This window comes from Procambarus clarkii, chromosome 10 (assembly GCF_040958095.1).
Source record: "Procambarus clarkii isolate CNS0578487 chromosome 10, FALCON_Pclarkii_2.0, whole genome shotgun sequence".
NCBI lineage: Eukaryota > Metazoa > Arthropoda > Malacostraca > Decapoda > Cambaridae > Procambarus > Procambarus clarkii.
Window position 1 is genome coordinate 19,401,714 of NC_091159.1, and position 24,438 is coordinate 19,426,151.

At 45.2% G+C, this 24,438-nt stretch overlaps 1 protein-coding gene across 1 annotated transcript; it reads left to right on the forward strand.

Moving 5' to 3' along the window:
- Positions 1 to 322: 322 nt before the first annotated feature.
- LOC138363204 (histone H3.v1-like) lies at positions 323 to 22,604 on the forward strand. Its single transcript, XM_069322200.1, has 4 exons — positions 323 to 333; positions 7,395 to 7,497; positions 20,876 to 21,121; positions 22,494 to 22,604. Exons 1-4 carry the CDS (start codon positions 323 to 325, stop codon positions 22,602 to 22,604), a joined length of 471 nt encoding a protein of 156 aa, XP_069178301.1.
- The last annotated feature ends 1,834 nt before the right edge of the window (positions 22,605 to 24,438 follow it).

Here is a 24,438-nt window from a genome sequence, read left to right on the forward strand (position 1 = left end):
TGATGACGTTCCTTTTGCTGCTGCTACTGTTGAACCTGTTGCTGCTTGTGCTGCTCGTGGTAATTCTGCTGCCGTTGAACCTACTGTTGCATATTTGCTAGTGCTGCTGCTTCTACTTTGATGATTCTCCTGTTCCTGCTACTACTGATCCTCCTGATGCTGCTACTGTTGCTTCTGTTTGTGATGGTGCTCCCACTGTTGCTACTGATGTTCCTGTTGCTGCTGAAGGTGCTGCTGCTGCTGCTCCAGCCGCTACTGTTTCCGAGCCTGCTTCTAACAACCTGAACAAGCGCATGATAGAATAAATGGCTTCACTGCCTTAATGGCCAACAGGTAAGTCGTTACACAAGTTTATTCACTGTCGTTGAACGCAACTACCACTCGGCTACACACTTGTTCCGTAATGTTGACCATTAAACATGCATCGAATAACACTCTCCGGAATACCATCAACAGTCAGGAGTTAAGGCCTTGAGCAACTGTTTACACATTGTGTTGGGGTCATCGAGGCACGGCTCGTAGACGGCTTCACACCCCTCCCGTCCCTCTGCCGTCCCTCTCCGGTCTTCCCGACAGGCTGGCACATCCTGCAAGGGGCGAGGATGCCCCTGATCACAATGTTGGCAGCCCTGATAAATGCGGGTTTCATTACCATTCCAAACTTTAAACAAATTCCTGGAGGTATTTTATCAGTTTCGTGGGAGTTTATGGCAGCAATTTTTTTTCGCTAAATTCATCAGCTCATAAAGAAAGCGGGAAAGTAACGAGGGGCGATGGCTCAGCTGCTACTGTGGACCCGAGTTCGAGACCCTGTGTTGTGTTAGTCTTCCGCTCTTATTCCTGCACTACACCAACCCTCCAGCCCCTTCCCCTCACACTACACCAACCATCCAGCCCCTTCCCCTCACACTACACCAACCCTCCAGCCCCTTCCCCTCACACTACACCAACCATCCAGCACCTTCCCCTCACACTACACCAACCCTCCAGCCCCTTCCCCTCACACTACACCAACCATCCAGCACCTTCCCCTCACACTACACCAACCCTCCAGCACCTTCCCCTCACACTACACCAACCCTCCAGCCCTTCCCCTCACACTACACCAACCCTCCAGCACCTTCCCCTCACACTACACCAACCCTCCAGCCCCTTCCCCTCACACTACACCAACCATCCAGCACCTTCCCCTCACACTACACCAACCCTCCAGCACCTTCCCCTCACACTACACCAACCATCCAGCCCTTCCCCTCACACTACACCAACCCTCCAGCCCTTCCCCTCACACTACACCAACCATCCAGCACCTTCCCCTCACACTACACCAACCCTCCAGCCCCTTCCCCTCACACTACACCAACCATCCAGCACCTTCCCCTCACACTACACCAACCCTCCAGCCCCTTCCCCTCACACTACACCAACCATCCAGCACCTTCCCCTCACACTACACCAACCCTCCAGCCCCTTCCCCTCACACTACACCAACCATCCAGCCCTTCCTCTCACACTACACCAACCCTCCAGCCCCTTCCCCTCACACTACACCAACCCTCCAGCCCCTTCCTCTCACACTACACCAACCCTCCAGCCCTTCCCCTCACACTACACCAACCCTCCAGCCCCTTCCCTCACACTACACCAACCATCCAGCACCTTCCCCTCACACTACACCAACCCTCCAGCCCTTCCTCTCACACTACACTAACCATCCAGCCCTTGTGCAAGTTAGTGTTGCAGAAGGTGCACAGGCTCAAGAAACTGTTGAGGCCATGTAGATGCATGGTATCACCGAAGAGGGTAAAATGTTCCTCACGTGCAATGTCAGAATGTAAGGTTACCTACTTAAGCTGCCTGCACAGTGGAAGTCAGTCACCAGTTACCGTTCCTGACGTCATTATATTGGGAAATGACTTACCTGGGGAAAATGTACTAGGATATAAATACCTTGATAATGCTAACAAACCTCAAATCCAAGTACAAAACATTCTATAGGATTGTATTGTGTATCATTTGACCAGTTCGATGAATGGTATGTCTATGGGCAACGATGTGACTACAAAACCAGCTACCCCAGAGACAAGTATGAACTTTACAAGCCGTGAGAGAGAGAGAAAGAGGTGGATCTCTCATATATACTGATGGCCGGACTGAATAATAAACTCGAGCAATGGACAGCCTACCAACACCTTACAGGGAGTGTAGTGAAGGTGAGGCGACCTTCCCGTCACTCAACACACCCCATTACAGCAAGGATCATAGTCCTCATCCTCGAGTTGTGTAGGTCCCCTGCCTAGGGCTATAATATATATATATTATATATATAAATATATATATATATTTAATATGATCGAAAAAGTAAGATTAATAATTCTAACACGAATTTTCTCTATGTTTTTATATTTCTTTTCACTGTTGATGGTAACTGAAAAATCAATTCTCCAAAATTCATTTTTATTTCTAGTCTGACGCGACACTTGAACGCGTTTCGTAAAACTTATTACATTTTCAAAGACTTTAGTTTACAAACACACAACTATAACTGAACAGAGTTTAAACAGCTTCGATTTTATACCTACATAAGAAGGAAGGTGAAACGCCATGCAACCTCTGAAGAGACAACTAACACAACACCTGTACCCCCTATAAGACTATTTTACAGGAACTTTTTTTCCACAGCTCATAAAACGGAGGAAAGGGTCCTGAAAGATATTTTTAATAGAAACGTTATCCCTACAGACAAAAATCAGAAGATACAACTGACGATCTACTATAAAACCAAGAAAACGGCCAACCTACTCATGAGAAACTCTCCAGACACAAAGCAGAACGCTTTAAAAGAGACCAATGTCGTCTATGCCTTCAAATGCCCACTTGGGGAATGTAAGCCTCAAAGAATTCAGTATATAGGCAAGACAACAACATCTCTTTCCAGGCGATTAACAATGCATAAGCAACAGGGCTCCATTAAGGAACATATAATCTCTTCCCACAACCAGACCATCACCAGAGAAGTCTTAACAAAAAACGGAAATCATCGATAGATACAGCGGTAGCAAGAAGTCGACACCAGCAATCAACAGTCAATTAATGCACAACTATATTCTACCCACTTCAAGACTCCGCACCAATATAGAAGCATCAAGAAATATGGGCCAATAGGCCCTTTGCAGTTACTTCCATTCTTCCCTTTAACTTACAAAATATTATACCCATTGTTTCGTGTTCTGTCTTGTGTTGAAAGTTTGTTTTCACCTCATCCAAAACTGTTGTAACATATCACCTCACCCAAATGCAGGTATAAAATCGAAGCTGTTTAAACTCTGTTCAGTTATAGTTGTGTGTGTGTAAAATAAAGTCTTTGAAAATGTAATAAGTTTTACGAAATGCGTTCAAGTGTCGCGTCAGACTAGAAATAAAAATGAATTTTGGAGAATTGATTTTTCAGTTACCATCAACAGTGAAAAGAAATATAAAAAACATAGAGAAAATTCGTGTTAGAATTATTAATCTTACTTTTTCGATCATATTAAATATATATATATATATAATATACATATATTATAGCCCTAGGCAGGGGACCTACACAACTCGAGGATGAGGACTTAATTATTAATCTTGCTTTTTCGGTCATATTTAATAATATATGTCTACAGGAAAGACTGCTACCAAAATATACTAATATATATATATATATATATTAACATCTCTCTCTTCTCTCTTGATGACCTACAGTGGAAACAAGCCTCCGTAAGACTTGGGGGCCTCGGAGTTCGAACAGCAACGCAAATCGCCGTTCCAGCCTTCCTGTCCTCCTCATCGGCATCCGACGACCTTGTGAAGGGAATTCTACCAGCCTACTTACATCAGGTGGCAGGTGTACATGATCCCAATTTTACACGCTGTGCCACAGAGTGGGCCTCTCGTGCAGGTCCATCACCTCAACCACCATCCCCGAAAGCCCACAAGCAATCCAGCTGGGATGGCCCCATTGTAGACCAAGTTGCTGCAGAGTGCCTGGGTGCTGCAACAACACAACACGACATTGCTCGCCTCACAGCAGCAGCCCCACATGCAGGGGATTTCCTGTTAGCAACCCCAATGTCGGCAACTGGCACGCGTCTCACACCACACGCCCTCCGAATTCATGTGGCCCTCCGCCTTGCTGCCTCAATCCACACCAGATATAGGTGTATTTGCGGCGAGGTGGTGGCTGACAGGTACGGCCACCATGGCATACTCTGCCAAAGCACAGGGGGATGGCACTCGAGGCACAGTGAAGTTAACGACATCATCAAGAGGAGCCTCACCACAGCTGGAAGCCCAGCTGAAAGAGAGCCCCGTTACCTAATGCCCCGTAACTCTGATCCTCTTATTGGTCGCCCGGATGGTATCACAGTGAACCCCTGGAAGAACGGCAAACACTTGGTATGGGACTACACGTGCGTATCAACCCTGGCTAACACCTACATTAACCTCAGTGTTGCACAACCAGGTGGCGCTGCCACCCACAGGGAAGCAGCAAAATCCCGTAAGTATAGAGAACTGGATCACCACTATAATTTTGTCCCCATTGCTTCTGAGACACTCGGCGCCTGGGGTAAAAGTGCTACCAGTTTTTTTAAGGAACTGGGTTCTAAGCTCATTGAAACAACAAGGGGACCCAAGAGCTGCCAGCTTTCTTTTCCAGTGCCTCAGCGTGGCGATACAGAGGGGAAATGCGCACTGCATCCAGGGTTCCTGCCCGCCATCTGAGGAGCTGGAGGAACTCTACAACTTATGATAACCATCTTTGTACCCTATATGTAACTCCTTTTTTGTAACAAAGTTCAAATATAACAAATATATATGTGTACGTATATATATATATATTATATATATATTATATATATATGTCGTACCTAGTAGCCAGAACGCACTTCTCAGCCTACTATGCAAGGCCCGATTTGCCTAATAAGCCAAGTTTTCCTGAATTAATATATTTTCTCTAATTTTTTTTTATGAAATGATAAAGCTACCCATTTCATTACGTATGAGGTCAATTTTATTTGAGTTAAAATTAACGTAGATATATGACCGAACCTAACCAACCCTATCTATATATCTATATATATTATATATATATATATATATATATATATATATATATATATATATATATATATATATATATATATATATATATATATATATATATATATATACACACACACACACACACACACACACATACACATACTACTACTGTACTGACCACGCGTTGCTGTGACTCAGCAACACAAACCCTCCCCTGTCCTCCCCCACCATTCTGCCGTCCCCTCGTCCTCCTTATCATTCCCCACTCCCCTCGTCCCCACCATTCTCCACTCCCCTCGTCCCCAACATTCCCCACGCCCCCTCGTCCACTCCACCATTACCCCCCTTTCCCGTCTCTCGTCCTCCCCACCATACCCCACTCCTTCGTCCAATGCATTCCCAAATGATCTGATGTTCCCATCAGAAAAATGGGAACATTAAATGATCTGATGTTCTCATCACTGAAAAATTAGAACATAAAAAAACGAAATGAAAAAAATGAAGAAAATTAAAAAATAAACTATACACACGAAATGAAAAGTATGGTAAACAACACAGCTCAATTCCAACACAATGTCACACAAAATAATTAAATCAAAATGAAAATAAATCTAAATCTATGAAAATTCAATTTATCAATGCAATCAGAAACATTGAAATGGAATCGTAACATATTTATAATAGCGTGTGTTGCTATTACGTGCAACAGATAGCACTTTTTTTTTAAATGTTTTTCCTGTCATAGGTATGGCATCTATATAGTAGTTATATAAAAACACGTGCATATTCGCCGTTACATTTCAGTGTGATAAAGTGAATTATGAACCCCCACCAAAATGTGTGAAAGTAAGTTTACTGGTGGTTATCGTATCTTGAGGTTATCTTGAGATGACTTCGGGGCTTAGCGTCCTCGCGGCCCGGTCTTCGACCAGGCCTTCTTTTTGTTACACATTCCCAGGAAGCAGCCCGTATCAGCTGTCTAACTCCCAGTTACCTATTTACTGCAAGGTGAAGAGGTGCATCAGGGTGAAAGAAACTCTGCCCATTTGTTTCCGCCTCCACCGGGGATCACTATAGTGATAATAACTACTAAAAATACAATCCACTCACAATAAATAAGTAATAAATACAATTAAATACCTTCTTATTTAATTAGTAGAGTTAAATATCTAGATCTCTTGAATTAATTAATCAAATAAATCACCAGTAGATTTCCCCACAACTACAGCACAATGATCACCTTCCATAACCCTTCATCTGCTCCAACATATTCTGCCCATCCACTTGGGGTGGACGGTCTCGCTTCATACAGGTTGGCGTTCAATTCCCGAGCGTCCAAGTGGTTGGGCACCATTCCTTTCCCCCGTCCCATCCCAAATCCGTATCCTGACCCCTTCCAAGTGCTATATAGTCGTAATGGCTTTGCGCTTTCTCCTGATCCTTCCTTCCTTCCAAAATATTCTTGGCTGTGTTAAACGAGCGAAACAAACTACAAGAGCATTATCCCGCCCTGGCCCACCCGGCGCTCGGAAATGTAAAACATTGCTTTGTGCCTCAGTGAAGCAGCTTCACTTTGCATAAACATAACTACAGCATTGTTTTATCCGGCGAGTTCCTGCTGGCTGTCAAAGGCCGGCTCGGGGAGCAGCGTCCAGGAGCCTCACATATGTAAACACAACGTTTAAAAAGAAGGATGAATAACACAGTGACAGGGCAGGCAGGGTGTGTTGGCAGGGTGTGGGAGCGTCACTCTGTGTGTGTGGGGAGGCTTCTGTGCCTTGTGATGGGGGATCACAAGCGGGGAGGTTTCTGTGCCTTGCTACTGGTGATCACAAGGTGATTCAAGATTCTGTCTCCGCTGATTTATGCTTCTAAACGATGTTCTTATATTTGCCTGTGTGCGTGTACCTCCGGTGTGTTTCGGAATTATATCCACTCCCAAATCTTCCTTTTTCTCGTTGCTGTAGCTGCCTTTCCCTTTGGTCTATCAGATCTATAGGCTTCTCTCCACCCCCCTTTCCCATCTTCATTATCTTACACATTTTGTGATTGAATTCCAGCAACCATTTGTTTGACCATTCCTGGAGTTCGTTAAGGTTCTCCCGTAACTTTCTGTAGTCCTCATCTGTTTTCACATTCCCCATGAGCTTTGCATCATTTGCAAACGTTGACCTGTCCGAATACACTCCCTCAGGTAGGTCACTCACATAAATTAGGAACAGCAGTGGTCCCAGGACAGAGCCTTGTGGGGACCCCAGTTGTTACACTCCTCCAGCTTGAAACCTGTCTGACTGTGACTGTTTTCTGTCCTTCAGGTACTCCTTGTCCCAGTCCAGTGTTTTCCCCAATTATCCCAGCCTTGTTCTCCATCTTGTACAGCAGTCTTTCATGTGGAACAATGACAAATGCTTTTCGAAAGTAAGTAATTATCAAAAGAAAGAGCCAAGCCAGGGAGACTATGTAGCCCCGTCAAAGTCGCGGGATATTCATAATATTATTAATGATACCAGTACGAGAGCAAAAGTGCATAAGGCGAGCAATATCAAAGGCAGCAGATTTACCAAGGATCCTATGGAGGGACAAGTGACTGCGAGGGACGGTCGGGAAGCAAGACACACACGTCCTGGAAGTCCAAACATTCAACAAGGATATGCACGACCGTAAGAAGGACAATACAGTTTGGACAATTAGGATCAGGGTGGTGCCCATGAGTTAAACGTTGTTATGAACCTCCAGGTAGCCTAATGAGGTAGGCTTGCCTTTGTGAGAGTTATTGCACACCTGGCCAGAAAAAGGAGTCAAATAAATTATTTAAACCAAGCAAACGTCAATAATATGACTAAGGAGAAGGAAAGCAGAGGGCAAAGCATCTTAAGGAAACGAGGCAAGATAAAATGTCGACAATATGGTACGAGACGCGACATGGGTGGAGGTCTTAAGAACTAGAGTTGTGAGAGTTGACAGAGATGGACGTACGACGTTGCCTCCTAATGAAGAATACGTGATCAACGTATGAGGAAGCTGTTTGATGAGGACGTGTAGCGTATCTCTGTTATCGTGGTAACGATATAGGAGCGGCCTGAAACCTATTGGGTGGTCGTGCCTTTCATGTCTAGCTTGTTATTGTTTGATCGTGTGCCCAGCGGTCTTAAAGGACGTTTGTGAATGTAGGTTAGAGAGTTTATGAAAATAATGAGACGATGTAATGAGTCAAGATGATTTGATATTATGATAGTGGGAGAGCTGCTCGCTCAGACGAGTGCAGCGTACGACTGAGGGAAGGGAGCCCCCTGCGGTCGGAGATTTGCTAGGTGGACTCGTCCATTGTGGGGGAGTACACATCTCAGTACAGTCTGCACACAGGATAGGACATTGTGCGTTGAAATTTAGTATAAAAATATTATTTGTATTTAATAGGAGAATATGTTATTATGGTATGATAATGGAATTACAGGTTCGTGTATGGGGAAGCCTGTGAATTGGAACTAGTACACATGTATGGTGAAATCTGTGTAGAGGAGCTTCATGTATATGGTGGAACTTCAAGTAGCAGTTGTACTTGGCGGACATGTTTCGTCGTTGTTCAAACCAGCAGTAATATTGAAGAGGCTGCAGGAGTACCTACTTAATTTGTGGACCCATTAATGGATGGTCCTAGTGGTGGGCCTCAGGACGTAATACAGAGAGGTAAATGGACATCATTATTGTTCGAGAGAGTGTGCATGAATTCACATGTTATGAATGACGCAGTGTAAGGTGAGAGTGTTAATGTTTTCTTGTTAAATTTTATGCAAGTTGCCTCGTCCAGACGGTGACAGGAGGCAGGAAGTCGCGACAATTAAGCTGCGTCCTAGTGTACTTTATTTGTTGGAGCTCTGGCATTATATAGGCGTGACGCTAGTTTGTTGGACCTGATAATAATATACTCTTATTTTTCATTATTTGCATTTTTGTAATAAATGTTTGTCTGTAGACAACTTGTTTTGCACTTGTCCTGGTGAGAATTTCTAGAAGGAGAGAGAGAGAAACAGTTGCAGGTCGGTTGACAGCAGGCATAATATCATAAAGGGAAATCAGAAAGTGGTCATCCCAAAGCAAGGAGAGCGAGGGTAAGTCATATCGGCTCCGTAGGGTGTGTGTAATGATAATAGGCCGGTTCTGAGCAGATTCCCCAAACAGTATGATGGTGAGCCCCTCTCTCTCTCTCTCTCTCTCCCCATAGTTAAGACCATTAGAGGGGTGACTCTGGTGTGGGCTCCATTTATGTTGATTGTAGTAGTTCGTGGGTTAAGAGTTTTTTTTATATATTTTATCAGGGGGTAACGATATCTATATCGGAACCTCCTGATAACGAATATGGCCAATACGCGACTTCGTGTGATCCGTTTCCCACCTCCGGTTATAGTAAGAGGAAGGCCATGGGGACACGCTACCCTTAAGAACACACAGTTTGTTATCAGAAGACCAACAGTCCTGCCAACGAATATATATCGATGAATAAATGTCTGGGTAAAAGTCGGAATAAGGAACACCTTTGCGGGAAATAGGACAAGAGCGAGCCTCCTTAGCGGCAGCATCTGCACGCTCATTTAAGGAACACCAATATGGCTGGAAACCCAGCAAAACTCCTCTGTCTTAACTCTGCTGAGATAAACAACCATTGTTGAATTTTGACTACCACAGGATGGATCAGATTAAATGACTAGGCCACGAGAGCACTACAAGAGTCAACTACAACGACAAATGAATATTCACAGTGAGAAAGCATACAAAATTACATAAAGTTCTGCCGTGAAGATGCTAGTCTCTGGGGCAAGTGACACATATAGATGTGGACAGGAAAGACAACGGAGTAGTCTACACCGTCGGCAGACTTAGACCCATCTGTGAAGATGACACTGGAGCGAGAGTGTGAAGTGTACAAGGAAAAGGTGTTTCAGAACTGTAGCCATGTGGGTCAAGGTCTTGCTAAACCTTGGAAATAGTTACTTTGTTTGGGCGTGAACCCTTTTTTGTACTCTGGGATCTTTCGGCTCACTCATTGCAGTGGCTTTGCGGCTCTAGTATCTTTGCCTTGCGGCTACTTCATGTGTATAGCCTTCTGGCTATTTTCCTCGTGCTGTGCCTTGTGGCGTTTGTGGGAAATTGGAGTATACCTGGGATATTTGCGCATTTGACCATTCCCCAGGATGCCACCCACAACAGTCGACTAACACCCAGGTTCCAAATTACTGCTAAGTGAAAAAGAGGCAATGGTTGTAAGGAGACTAGCCCATGCGTCTCGAAGTGGGACCCTCCATGGGGGCAAATATGCAAGGACACGAGGAGAAATATTGGTAACATGAACCGAGAGATAATCTTGCAAGCGAGACAGCCATACAAGAAAAGAAAGTTGATGAAAGGGAACAGGGCCCACAGTGGATCTGTCAAAGCACGACATAAGCGAGAATGAGAGTGTTGGAGGGACCGCGCAAAGATACGACCACGACGATCCTGTAGAGACAGGACGCCGGTGACAACATGCAGGCTCAGGGTAGGGGACGATCGAAGGGCACCAGAGCTGAGGCGTAACCCATTATGGTGAAGAGCATCAAGACGACGAAGAGTCGAAGGAGAGGCAGACGAGTAAGTGGGACAGAAATAATCGAGTTTAGACACCACGAGAGAGAAATGAAACAGAGGAGCGGGCGTCTATCAGCTCCTCAGAAAGTATGGAACAAGACCTTAAGACAGGGCCTTAGAGCATTTAACTGTACAGGAATGTCTTCGGACATTCATGAACAGACGTAAGGAATAGTCCAACAAATGGCTACTAGAGTTCAACACGAGCAAGTGTAAAGTGATGAAGATAGGTGTTCGGAGAAGGAGGGGTAAACACATTGTACCAGCTGGGAGAGGAAATCCTTCAGGAGTCAGGAGACGGGGTCATGCTATCTGGGGGTTTATATCACACCAGACCTGTCCCCTGAAGTCCACATCAAAATATTATCATCAGTGGCGTATGCAATGCTGGCAACCATAAAAACTGCTTTTAGAAACTTGTGGAAGGAATTATTCAGAACCTTGTAAACCTCATATGTCAGGCCAATACTAGAGTATGCGGCTCCATTATGGAGTCCATACCTAATCAAACAAAAAATGAAATTAAAAAAAGTTTAGTGGTATGCCTCCAGGCTAGTCTTAGTGCTGAGGGGTATAAGCTACAAGAAAAGACTACTGGAACTAAACCTCACGACACTGGAAGACAGAAAATTTAGGGGTGACATGGTCACCACCTATACAATTCTCAGAGGAATTGGCAGAGTAGGTAGAGATAAAATATTTTGGTCACGTGGTATGCGAAACAAGGGGACACAGGTAGAAACTTAGTACTCAAATGAGCCACTGGAACATTAGACGAAACTTTTTCAGGGTCAGGGTATTTAACAAATGGAATGCATTTGAAAGTAATGTGGTGGAAGCAGACTCCATATACAGTTTCAAATGTAGATATGATAAAGCTCATAACAGAAACAGGATAGGTCCGAGTACAGAACCCTGTGGGACTCCACTGTTGACATCATTCTGAAGCCTCACCTTTCACAGTAACTCTCTGCTTCCTGTTGTTTAAGTTCTCTCTTATCCACTGGAGCACCTTATCAGTTACTCCATCATGTTTCTCCAACTTGATGGAGTTGGACTCCACCCTGTTTCTCCACCCTGTTTCTCCACCCTGTTTCTCCACCCAAGTTTCTCCAACATTGCCAGAAACGCTGTGCGTATTAGTGGCTTTAGGCATATTATATACTAGCTCTATCTAGTGTGACGATAATCTCCTTCAAGAGATTGAGCCTGCTCTTCCCTCCAAAATTACGTCTTCACAATTATATAAAAAGACTATGGAAGAAATGTCCAACAACGACAACAACACCAGCACCAGCAAGGCTTGCCAGGGTGAGCAGAAACGTATGCAACCAGCCACCTGTTCGAACTCCAACCACCAAACTACCCGTTGATCGCTACGGCTCCGCTGATTGGTCGCCGGTCTGGCTGCACCTGCACTCGCCCCCAATACTACCTGATGTCTGGGGTCGCCCCCCCAACATCAGTCCTCAGAATGTTCCGTGCTTTCGTAGCCAGCACTCCTCCCAGCTAGACGTTAGCGTGTACTGAGAGAGGTGGTGGCTTTAAGCCAATATTCCAGCACCTCCCACTTAACTTTTGTGTTGCACTTCTTATTTTGCCTTAACGTAACTTTCATTGTGTCATTTAAGTATTCTTATTATTTTGATTCATTGATTTTATTATAAGAATTTGTTTGTGCATTATTTTCATGTTTTGATTTATTTAACGTAATTAAAATTTCATTGTTAAAGTTTACTTGTGTTTTGTGTGTCTTCTCCTTACCTTACCACAGACGAAGTTCCAGTTTTCTATTTTTTTTTATAACTATGTGACGAGGCCATACCCCTAGCCTTGAACAGCCGAACACCAACGCGTTACCGTCACAAGTTATATGGGGGCCTGTCCGGGAGCTTCACTCAGGTACTGGTGCCAAGTGGTAATTTATGGTAAGCGTATTTAACTTTGTTAACGTAGCTTTACTATTTTTCATTCAATTTCATTTTTTATAAGGTGCGGTGTATTGTGCATTACGAGAGTAACATATAGTGAAGGTGAGACAACTTTGGATTACGTGGTGACTGTAGGCCGCAGTCATACTCTTAATTGGTCATCTCTCCCTCCTTGTTATTACTCGTATTTACCATCTATGTCCCTTGAATATTTCTCATTCTGACAGATCATCATATTGGTACCCTGGTACTGTGGTCTGCCCCGGGTCAAGAGTACCCAATCTTCTGCAATCTGACTGTAGGAGGACAAAGAGGGCCATAGTTCCTCTAGCTCGAACTTTAGTTGCTGAATTGGGACCTCAGCAGCAGTTCTCGTCACCAGTTGACACCTCGCACCCCTACACGTCAGTCAGAGATGATGATACATACAACGGTAGGGAATTAGCTTATTTTTTCAGAGCACAAAAGTTCGCTAATTCTGTAAGTATCATATTAAATTCAGTGGGAAAAACTTGCTTTATGTCCTATAGAGACTTGGCAAGGTATGCCTACATCCTTGGACTACCAATTTTACTTTTGAAGCATTTAACTGTTTCATTTGTTTTCGAAACTTTGTTTCATTTGTTAGTAGGATTTTCTTGCCCTTATTCTCTTACATGAGTACCGGGTACAAGATTTCCTGCGCCCTTGATTTAATTTAATCATTTAATATCTTTCACTTAACTTTAATTGTAAGATCACACAGGATAGGTACCAGTTGCCACGTTGTCCTGTTTCTGACATTTCATTATTGAACATTCGTGTACCTTTATTTGCTAATTTCACCATGTTTCGTCTCCAAACTTTCCGTGCAAATCCAGCAGGTGAAATAGGGACTTTAAGTCGTGCCAAGAGGACTGAACTACAAACTCTTGCACATGAGTATCAACTAGAAGTTCCCTACCAAGCCAACAAAAATGACCTACACAACCTGTTGCTGGATTACTATTTAGAGCAAGGTAAGATAGACTCTGAAACTCATGAAACTTACTATATTGCAGATAAAACTGATTTGGCAACGCTGAAACTCAAACTAGAGCTGGCCAAGATTGAACGTGAGCAGCAAAGGGAAGCCCTCGAACAACAAGAACGAGCAGCTGCCATACGAAGAGAAGAACAAGAACGCGGACTCGCCCTCCAGGAACGTGAGGTTGCCCTACTCCAGGAGCGGGAAAGAGTACAGCTTGAAACACTCCAGGAGCGGGAACGAGTACAGCTTGAAACCAAACGACGAGAGTTGGAGATGCAACGCGAACATGACAAACAACAAGCGACTCTGGCTCTAGAGTGTCGTCAACGTGAAATCGCCTTGGAAACTTCACACTTCACTCAACGCCAACAAGCTACTGCCAATCTTCCCGTCAGTTTTAATATATCACATGCAAGTAAGTTAATGCCATCCTTTGTAGAAGCAGAAGTTGATGTGTTCTTTACCACCTTTGAAACCCTTGCTAATCAACTCAGTTGGCCTGTCGACCAATGGGCCACACTTCTCAGAGTCCATCTTACAGGTAGAGCTGCAGTCACACTCAGTACTTTGGCGTCTGAGAATGACTACTACACTCTGAAACAAGCAGTGTTAGACGCCTACCTACTTTCCACCGAAAGTTATAGAAGGAAATTCCGTGACCACCTGAAGGCAAGTACCACTACCTTCCTTGAGTTTGCTAACACGAAACGGAGGTATTTCATGAAATGGCTGGAAGCAGCACATGTCTCTACTTTTGCAGAACTCGTCAACCTGATGCTTGTTGAAGAATTCTTGAGACGTGTGCCGCCTCCTGTCCGCCTCTACTTAGCAGATAAAGAAGAAACCGACTACCTGAAGTGTGCTAAGTCGGCTGACACTTACAGCCTCATCCACCGGCTGACACCTGAACCATCCTCCAGTAAGAAGTCGTGGTACAGTTACGAGAAGGTGAGCCCCGATCAAGCTGGTTCACAACTGTACTGCAAGTATTGTAGACTCTATGGACATACCATAGACAAGTGTGGTAAGTCTCAATACAAGGGAACCACTGACCAACAACGACCCAAACCAACTCCTCCTAAGTCCGGTAAGCCTGTGATGAATGTTGGTGTTGATGTTAATGATCTTTCTCTTTTCAGTAACCACCTGTATACTGGAACTGTCTCTGCCAACGGTTCAAAAACGGAGGGACGTTTCAAATTGAAGATCTTGAGGGACACAGCGGCTCTACAATCGATCATCTTGAAGTCGGCTGTGCCCAACATAGTCTACACCGGGGAAACAGTCTTCATCACTGACCTCACTGCTACCACTCCATACCCTCTCGCCAGAGTCCACCTGGATTGTCCCTACGTGAACGGGGAAGTCCAAGTCGCCGTCAGGGAAAAGCCTTTTCCCATGCCTGGAGTGCAACTTCTCCTAGGCAACGACTTGGCAGAAGACCTGCAACCAACCAACCTGATCGTCATGGACAAACCCCAGGTGTGTAACTCTGTGCCAAGTAATCCTATTCTCGAGTATGTTCCAGCAGAGGTTCAAGAGAGTGATAAAGTTTCTCCTCCGGTTCTCGTGACCACCCGTGCACAAGCCGCACGTCCACAGCCAGCTGACTCTACTGCTACCGCTGTCCCTCAAGACCCTCAGAAACTACCCCCGCATCTGACCAAGTTGGAGTTCCGTAAGTTGCAGAGGGAAGATCTTACTTTAACACCATTGTTTTTCCAGGCTGAGACTCAACCCGACAGTATTCCTGGGTTCTTCCTAGAGAACGACTTGCTCTACCGCAGATATAGACCCAGTAAACTGAAGGAGGAGGACGATTGGGCCAACACCGAACAACTTGTGATTCCCACCAGCCTGCGGCCCACTATTCTACACCTGGCCCATGGAGCATTCTCCCACTACGGCTTCAACAAGACTTACCATGGGATTCGCCAAGACTACTACTGGCCAGGTATGGTAAATAACGTCAAACAGTACGTAAAACAGTGTCATACATGTCAGATGGCAGGCAAACCGAACGTCTCCATTCCCAGAGCACCACTGATTCCCATACAGGTGCCTGCGGAACCTTTCCACAGACTCATAATAGACTGTGTCGGTCCTTTACCTCGGACCAGTTCAGGTAACGCCTACATCCTAACCATCCTGTGTCCTACCACCAGATTTCCCATAGCAGTTCCAGTGAAGAACATCACGGCTGCTACGGTTATCAAACATCTATTGAAGATCTTCACTCAATACGGATTTCCCAGGGAGATTCAAAGTGACTGTGGCACCAACTTCACCAGTGATCTCTTCAAAAGGACACTGGAGGAGTTCAACATCAAACAGGTATTGTCCAGCCCCTATCATCCTGCTTCACAGGGTTCTCTTGAACGTAGTCATCAGACCATCAAAGCACTCTTGAAAAAGTTTTGTAGTGAAACCTCAAAGGATTGGGATAAGCAGATTGACCTAATAATGTGTATTTTCAGAAGTCTCCCCAATGAGTCCCTAGGAGTATCTCCTTATGAGATGCTCTACGGCCGTAAGTGCCGTACTCCCCTTAAGGCTTTCAAAGACTCTCTCAGAGATGCCACCTTCAGTGAGCATCAGAATGTGCCCCAGTTTCTTCAAAACCTTCAGCACATTCTAGAGAGAGTCCACCGCTTTGCTCATGATAATCTATTGAAAGCCCAGGTGAGAATGAAGACTCATTACGACCAGACCAGCAAAGTAAGAAAATTCAAGCCGGGAGACTTCGTCCTTGCTTATTTCCCTATCCCAGGTTCACCTTTACAAAACAGATTTTCAGGACCCTACTGCGTCAAAGAGTGCAGGAATAATAATAATTATGTGATAGAGACTCCAGATAGGCGGCGGAAGACCCAGCTGTGCCACGTCAACCTCCTGAAGCAATATAATGGTACTCCTCCCACTGTCTTGATTAATTGTTCTACCTTCACAGAACCCTACATCCACAGTGAGACCATCCCGGCTTCTCCTCCCGAAAGCACTGACAAGGAGTCGGCGCTTTCTAATTCCAAAATCCTTAATGATCTTCCCAAATGCTTTCAGGATAATACTCGTGCTCCTATGCCCTCTTCTAATTCCACTCTCACCTCGTCAGATAAGCCCTACATCCTCCATGTCGACGCCAATGGTACCGACGATGGTGGTGTCGTGATGCAGCAACGAGGCGAGAAGAATACACCTGTCAGCGACTACTGCTACAAGGAACGACGGAACAATTGGCAAGGAGCTACTCTTCCTCATCCTGAAGCTTCAGCACTTCACTCCACACCTGAAAAGTGCTCGGTCCACCATCAATACGGACCACACCACCCTACACCTCCTGCAGCACGCCCACTTCTCATCTCAACGTCTTCTACTATGGGCTTGCTAACTGCAGAAATTCAACCTGGAGACACGCTATACCAAGAGTCTGACAACATCTTAGCCCATGATCTCTCCAGAGTTTATGAAGTAGAAGCAACTCCATCCATTACTCCACCACATAACGACGTACTTCTTCCAGAACCGCAGGCTTCGGGGGAGAGTTGTGACGATAATCTCCTTCAAGAGATTGAGCCTGCTCTTCCCTCCAAAATTACGTCTTCACAATTATATAAAAAGACTATGGAAGAAATGTCCAACAACGACAACAACACCAGCACCAGCAAGGCTTGCCAGGGTGAGCAGAAACGTATGCAACCAGCCACCTGTTCGAACTCCAACCACCAAACTACCCGTTGATCGCTACGGCTCCGCTGATTGGTCGCCGGTCTGGCTGCACCTGCACTCGCCCCCAATACTACCTGATGTCTGGGGTCGCCCCAACATCAGTCCTCAGAATGTTCCGTGCTTTCGTAGCCAGCACTCCTCCCAGCTAGACGTTAGCGTGTACTGAGAGAGGTGGTGGCTTTAAGCCAATATTCCAGCACCTCCCACTTAACTTTTGTGTTGCACTTCTTATTTTGCCTTAACGTAACTTTCATTGTGTCATTTAAGTATTCTTATTATTTTGATTCATTGATTTTATTATAAGAATTTGTTTGTGCATTATTTTCATGTTTTGATTTATTTAACGTAATTAAAATTTCATTGTTAAAGTTTACTTGTGTTTTGTGTGTCTTCTCCTTACCTTACCACAGACGAAGTTCCAGTTTTCTATTTTTTTTTATAACTATGTGACGAGGCCATACCCCTAGCCTTGAACAGCCGAACACCAACGCGTTACCGTCACACTAGAAATCCAACATTCTGTCTGTAATTCATTTTGAATGCATGTACTTTGTTGTATTATAATATTATGCATATTATAATTATTATTATTATTATAACTTATGCTGCGGCCTCTTATGGGGTACTTTATGAAAAGCGTTCTGACAGTCCAAGAAAATGCAGTCTGCCCACCCTTCTCTTTCTTGCTTAATGATTGTTACTTGGTCATAGAATTCTATTAAACCTGTGAGGCACGATTTGCCATCCCTGAACCCATGGTGGGTTATAAAGTCCCTTCTCTCCAGATGTGCTACCAGCCTTTTTCTCTCAATTTTCTCCATCGCCTTGCATGGTATACAAGTTATGGACACCGGCCTGTAGTTTACGGCCATCTGCTTATCACCATTTTTGTATATTTCGACTACGTTAACTGTCTTCCAACTCTCTGTTAAGTTTCCTATTTCCAGTGACCTGTTATAGACAATAGATAGTGGCAGGCAATGTGCTTTGGCCCCCTCTTTTAGCATGCATGATGAGATTCCATCAGGTCCAACAGTCTAAGTCTCAACTAGATCTATCAAATACCTCCTAACCTCGTCTCTGGTAAATTCAATATTTTCCAAGGCTGCTTGGTTTATTGCCACCCCTCTTAGTTCAGGAACTTCTCCTTGCTCTATTGTGAAGACTTCCTGGAATCTCTTGTTGAGTTTTTCACACACCTCTGTACCCATCCTCTCCCTTTTTCAATTTCATCACCTGTTCTTTCAATGTTGTTTTCCTCCTGATGTGGCTGTATAGCAGTTTTGGTTGTGTCTTGGGCTTTGTTTTCAATGTCATTTTCAAACTGCCTCACTGCTTCTCTCCTCACACTGAGGTACTCATTTCTGGCCCTCTGGTATCTCTGCTCTCTGGGGTCCTGTTATTTCTGTAGTTTCTCCATGCCCTTGTGCTTAGCTGCCTTGCTTCCTTACATGCCTGATTAAACCACGGATTCCTCTTTTGCTTTTCTGTTTTTTTTCTTTCTGGGCCTGGATAAACTTGTTTTCTGGCTCCAGACACTTCTGAGTGATGTAGTCCATCATGCCTTGTACAAACTTTCCTCTGAGCTCTGTCTCCCATGGTATTCCTGTCAGGAATGTTGTAATTTCATCATAGTTTACCCTTCGGTATTCCAGCCTTTTACTTTTCGGTCCATTCCTTGGATGGGTTAATCTTCCACTAGATACTCAAATGTTAGGACACTGTGGTCACTCATGCCTATGGGGACAGGGGTTCTGATATGGACTTTATGTCTGACTTTTTTCAGGGTGAATACCAGATCAAGTCTGGCTAGTTCATCATTCCCGTATTCTTGTGGGCCTCTTGACATGTTGGCATAGAAAGTTTCTTGTTGCTACGTCTAATAGTTTAGCTCTAAATGTTTCTGTCCCTCCGTATGGTTCTCTATTTTCCCAGTCTATCCTTCAATGGTTGAAGTCACTCATGATCAACTGTTTAAAATTCTTCCTGCTGGCAATAGAAGCTGCTCACACTATTATGTTAATGGTTGCCATGTTGTTCCTGTCATACTCCTGTCTGGGTCTTCTGTCATTTAAAGGGGGGTTATATATTACTCCTGTGGGTTATATATTACTCCTGTGGGTTATATATTACTACTATCATTATCCTTGGTCCTTCTATTGTCATAGTGCCTGCTATGTAGTCTCTGAAATCTTCACATCCTGGGATGTCTATCTCTTTGAAACTCCATGTCTTTTTTATCAGCAGAGCCACTCCTCCTCCTCCCCTCCCCTCCCTCTCTTTCCTTATTATATAGTAGTCCTTTGGAAACACTATATTTTTTATGATGTATGAGAATTTTGTTTCTGTGAGTGCTATTACACCAGGGATTTCTTTTTGTGTATTTTCTACAAGTTCACTTATTTTATTCATAATCCCATCTATGTTTGTGTACATCACTTTGAAGCTCACTTTCGCATGTGCATCCTCACATACGCTTACTCCTGCTGGCTGTTCCACTGGTGCAGACAGTTGCTCCATGGACTGGGCTGCATGGGTGGGGTTGGTGTACTATGCAATACTTAACATAGGTTCAGAGGATGCTGGGGTGGGGTTCTTGTAGATTGGCACCACATTTGCCTTCTTCCAGCAGCTGGACAATTTTCTCTTGTGTAAGTGACTCATTAAAGATTAATGCTATAGGTATGCTGAGGGCCTGTTCTGCTTCTTTAACATCCATGGTGATACTCTATCTGGTCCAGTTACATTAGTTGCATTCATTGATGCTAGCTGTATTCTTACTTTCTCCGCTTTAACCTCAATATTTACTAGTTTCTCGTCAGGGGCTTCTTCCTTATCTAGCTCAGGGAGCTGTTCAAGGCTCAGAAGTAAACATTCCATGGAAGCTGGCATTGAGTTTCTCACAAATTTCTTTATCATTTTCTGTATACTGGCCTCAACTTTTTCGTAACCTGGCTACTTAGTCCTTCAATGTCATTTTTCTTCTTATATGGCTATGTGGGTGTTTCGGTTTGGCTCCCTCCTTTGGAGGCAATATCATTTTCATAGTTTCTTTCTATAGGTCTCCTTATGTTTATGTTCCTGGCCCTATTGCATCTATTCCTGTTTACCTCTGTCCTTTGCTTTCTGTATTTCCTCGACTCCCTCCTGCTTATACTTTTGCTTCCTGGCACTGATAATTGAACCACGGGTTATTGTATTACTCTCCAACTATTCTCCCTTAATGAAGGAAGAAAGATCTCTCTTCTGTCTCTTTGCACCTCAGTTTTACTTGGTTCATCTTTTCCTGGACGTGTGCACGTGATAGCCTAAATGTACCCGTTAAGGTGTTCTTGTAAGGGATGAGATTAGACCTCTTACATCATGCCTCTCAACAGTTAATTTAAGCGGAGTGCAGGTTCTTGAACCCGTTGGGTTCTGATATGTCTACTATCTCCCCACTATGGCCTCTCTTCCTCATTATTGGTCATAACAGCCGCCCTCAGCCGTGGCTGTGGCCGGGTCGTAGATAGGTGGAGAGGAGGAGGAACTGGAGGAGGTGGAGGAGGAACAGGAGGTGGAGGAGGAACAGGCGGAGGTGGAAGAGGAACAGGAGGAGGTGGAGGATGAACAGAAGAAGGAGGAACAGGAAGAGGAGGAGGAACAGGGTGGAAAAGGAACAGGAGGAGGAGGAGGGTGGAGGAGGAACAGAAGAAGAAGGAGGAACAGGAAGAGGAGGAACAGGGGGGAGAAGGAGGAACAGGAAGAGGAAGAGGTGGTGTAATGTTCTAAAAGAAGATGTTGTGTAAGCCGCCTCCGTGCGTAACTATAAAGTCAGGTTCGACAAGGAATGTTACCATCACAATAGGTACATTAAAACAGCTTGCACAAGGCTGGTGGGCGGGGAAGTAAAGAGTTAGACCTCACCTGTAACCTGCACAAGACTGGTGGGCGGGGGAGTAAAGAGTTGGACCTCACCTGTAAACCCCAGCTGAAAGGTGTTCCACTAGTACAGTCGGGCTCGTTCTCGACGCACAATCTAGAATTCCGGGCTCGAATCCCGGCGGGACAAAAATGGTTCGGCACATTTGCTTTCCCCTAATGCCTCTGTTCACCAAGCAGTAAGTAGGTATTCAGGAATTAGTCTGTTGTGGGGTTGCATCCTGGGCGTGGTCAGTAATTCGACCTGGGGGGGGGGGGAACCTCCATAAAAGTCTAACGTGTATATACACTCTCTGGCTTCCTGTCCCTCAATCCAATGAATTTATTATCATTAATGTAAACACTGATAGGTAAATACTGGAGGTAAGGAGGAGGAGGAGGAGAAGGAGTAGGCAGAGGAGCAGGAGGAGGAGTAGGCAGAGGAGTAGGCAAAAGAGGAGTAGACAGCGGGAGGAGGAGGAGGAGGAGTCGACGTAGGAGGAGGAGGAGGAGGCAGAGGAGGAGTAGTAGGAGGAGGAGGCAGAGTGACCTTGCCCTTATAGTGCATTTGGGAGGTACCTGGCTGTACCTGGGGTATCTTCCCCGTGCCCCCTTCCCCCTCTCTACTCCCCTTCCCCTCCACCTTAGCCAATTCTCTCTTACAAGATCCCCAATTTTCCCTTCTCTTACCTCTTTTCCAACTGTGGCCCCCGTTTCTCTTCAAACATTCTTTCCCTCTCCTTCCCCATCAACATCCCCATTTCTTCTTACTTCTCTCCCCATCTCTCTCTCGCTCGCTCTGTATTACTGGATTTACGTCCATTAAGACGTCAGGGACTCTAACACCAACAATTAGGTGTTGGGAGATGGTCACTGTTCGGCCCGACCCCGCTCTTAATGTGACCAATATAACTGACCCCGACATCCCTATGTCCGTCCCATAACCCAAACCATCCACCCTGCAAAGTTAGGCGAGGTTAGCCCCAAGCATCAGGCAGCCAACCACGGACAGAGACCGACAGTCACTCTCACGGGTACCCGGCGGTGCCCGGGACAGCGTGTCTCTCCCTCAGTGTCTCATCCTCTCCCTCGTCTCTTCCCCTCTCATCTGCTTCCCTCCACCTCCCCCACTATCCCTCTCTCCCCTAAACCTCTCCCCATTTCCCAACTCTCGCCCCCTCTCCTGCTCTCCAAATCTCCCTTTCCCGCCCTTCTCTTTTCTACAGGAGGAGGAAGAGGAGGAGGAAGAAGAGGAGGAGGAAGACGAGGAGGTGGAGGAGAAGCCAGAGAAGAGCAGGTGGAGGAGAAGCCAGATGAGAGAAAGAGGAGACGGCTAACATCACTGTCTCATCAGGGGTGTGAAGTGGGTAAAATAGCGACATATAATCACTTGTGTCTTTTCTGGTAATTATTATACCCGTCGTTCATCTCCTCTGACCCCTCGAGCCTTGGATCACGGAGCACCTGAAGATCTCAGTCGACCTTATCATCCTGACGAGGGCCATAACCCGCACTGCTTCTCCCAGGGCTGCTGCGTGCTCGAAGCGCTCCATGATGTGGTGTTCACTGACATGCCACCATGATGTGGTGTTCACTGACATGCCACCATGATGTGGTGTTCACTGACATGCCACCATGATGTGGTGTTCACTGACATGCCACCATGATGTGGTGTTCACTGACATGCCACCATGATGTGGTGTTCACTGACATGCCACCATGATGTGGTGTTCACTGACATGCCACCATGATGTGGTGTTCACTGACATGCCACCATGATGTGGTGTTCACTGACATGCCACCATGATGTGGTGTTCACTGACATGCCACCATGATGTGGTGTTCACTGACATGCCACCATGATGTGGTGTTCACTGACATGCCACCATGATGTGGTGTTCACTGACATGCCACCATGATGTGGTGTTCACTGACATGCCACCATGATGTGGTGTTCACTGACATGCCACCATGATGTGGTGTTCACTGACATGCCACCATGATGTGGTGTTCACTGACATGCCACCATGATGTGGTGTTCACTGACATGCCACCATGATGTGGTGTTCACTGACATGCCACCATGATGTGGTGTTCACTGACATGCCACCATGATGTGGTGTTCACTGACATGCCACCATGATGTGGTGTTCACTGACATGCCACCATGATGTGGTGTTCACTGACATGCCACCATGATGTGGTGTTCACTGACATGCCACCATGATGTGGTGTTCACTGACATGCCACCATGATGTGGTGTTCACTGACATGCCACCATGATGTGGTGTTCACTGACATGCCACCACATGTTCATTTATTGCCTGGAACCCGTCCTCAAGTCACAAAGTACTTCCTTAAGGGCCTTACCCAAGACTGGGGCACAACCAGGGTAGATGGTTACTAACCACAAGGCTGCCACCCCTTCTGCCTGCCATTCTACAAGCCTGCCTGCGGTCCTGCCCGCCAACCTGCCATCCCTTGCCAGCAAGCCTGCCGTCCTGCCAGCTTGCCTGCCAGTCTGCAGGTTCGTAAGACGGCAGGCTGGTAAGACGGTAGGCAGGCTGGTAAGACGGTAGGCAGGCTGGTAAGACGGTAGGCAGGCTGGTAAGACGGCAGGCTGGCTGGTGAGACAACAGGCAGGCTGGCAAGATGGAAGGGAGTTTATGAGGGATACTTCTTGTTTTTACCACAGACGTGGCCACACATTTACAATGCTAAACAGAATATATACATTTTCTTCTGTCCAACGTGGACAGGGTTAGAGATCATATAGTCCAACATAGTTTAGCTAAACATATAGTCCAGGGATTTATTGAACAATCAACCACAGAAGGTGATTGTAGTGCCTTTCAAATGCTAATCTAACCTACAGATATTAATACATAGATACACGGATTTACATCTGCCCTACATAAAGTGTTCGATGTGTCTTCTACTTAGTGTCATTAATGTGCATTTACAGAGGTGAAATGTAATTCTGACCAGCTTCCACACATCCTTCATATGCGCGCACACACACACACACACACACACATTATATATATATATATAATATATATATATATATATATATATATATATATATATATATATATATATATATATATATATATATATATAATTACATACTAGCTGTACCACACGTTGCTGTGGCTCAGCAAGCATGTG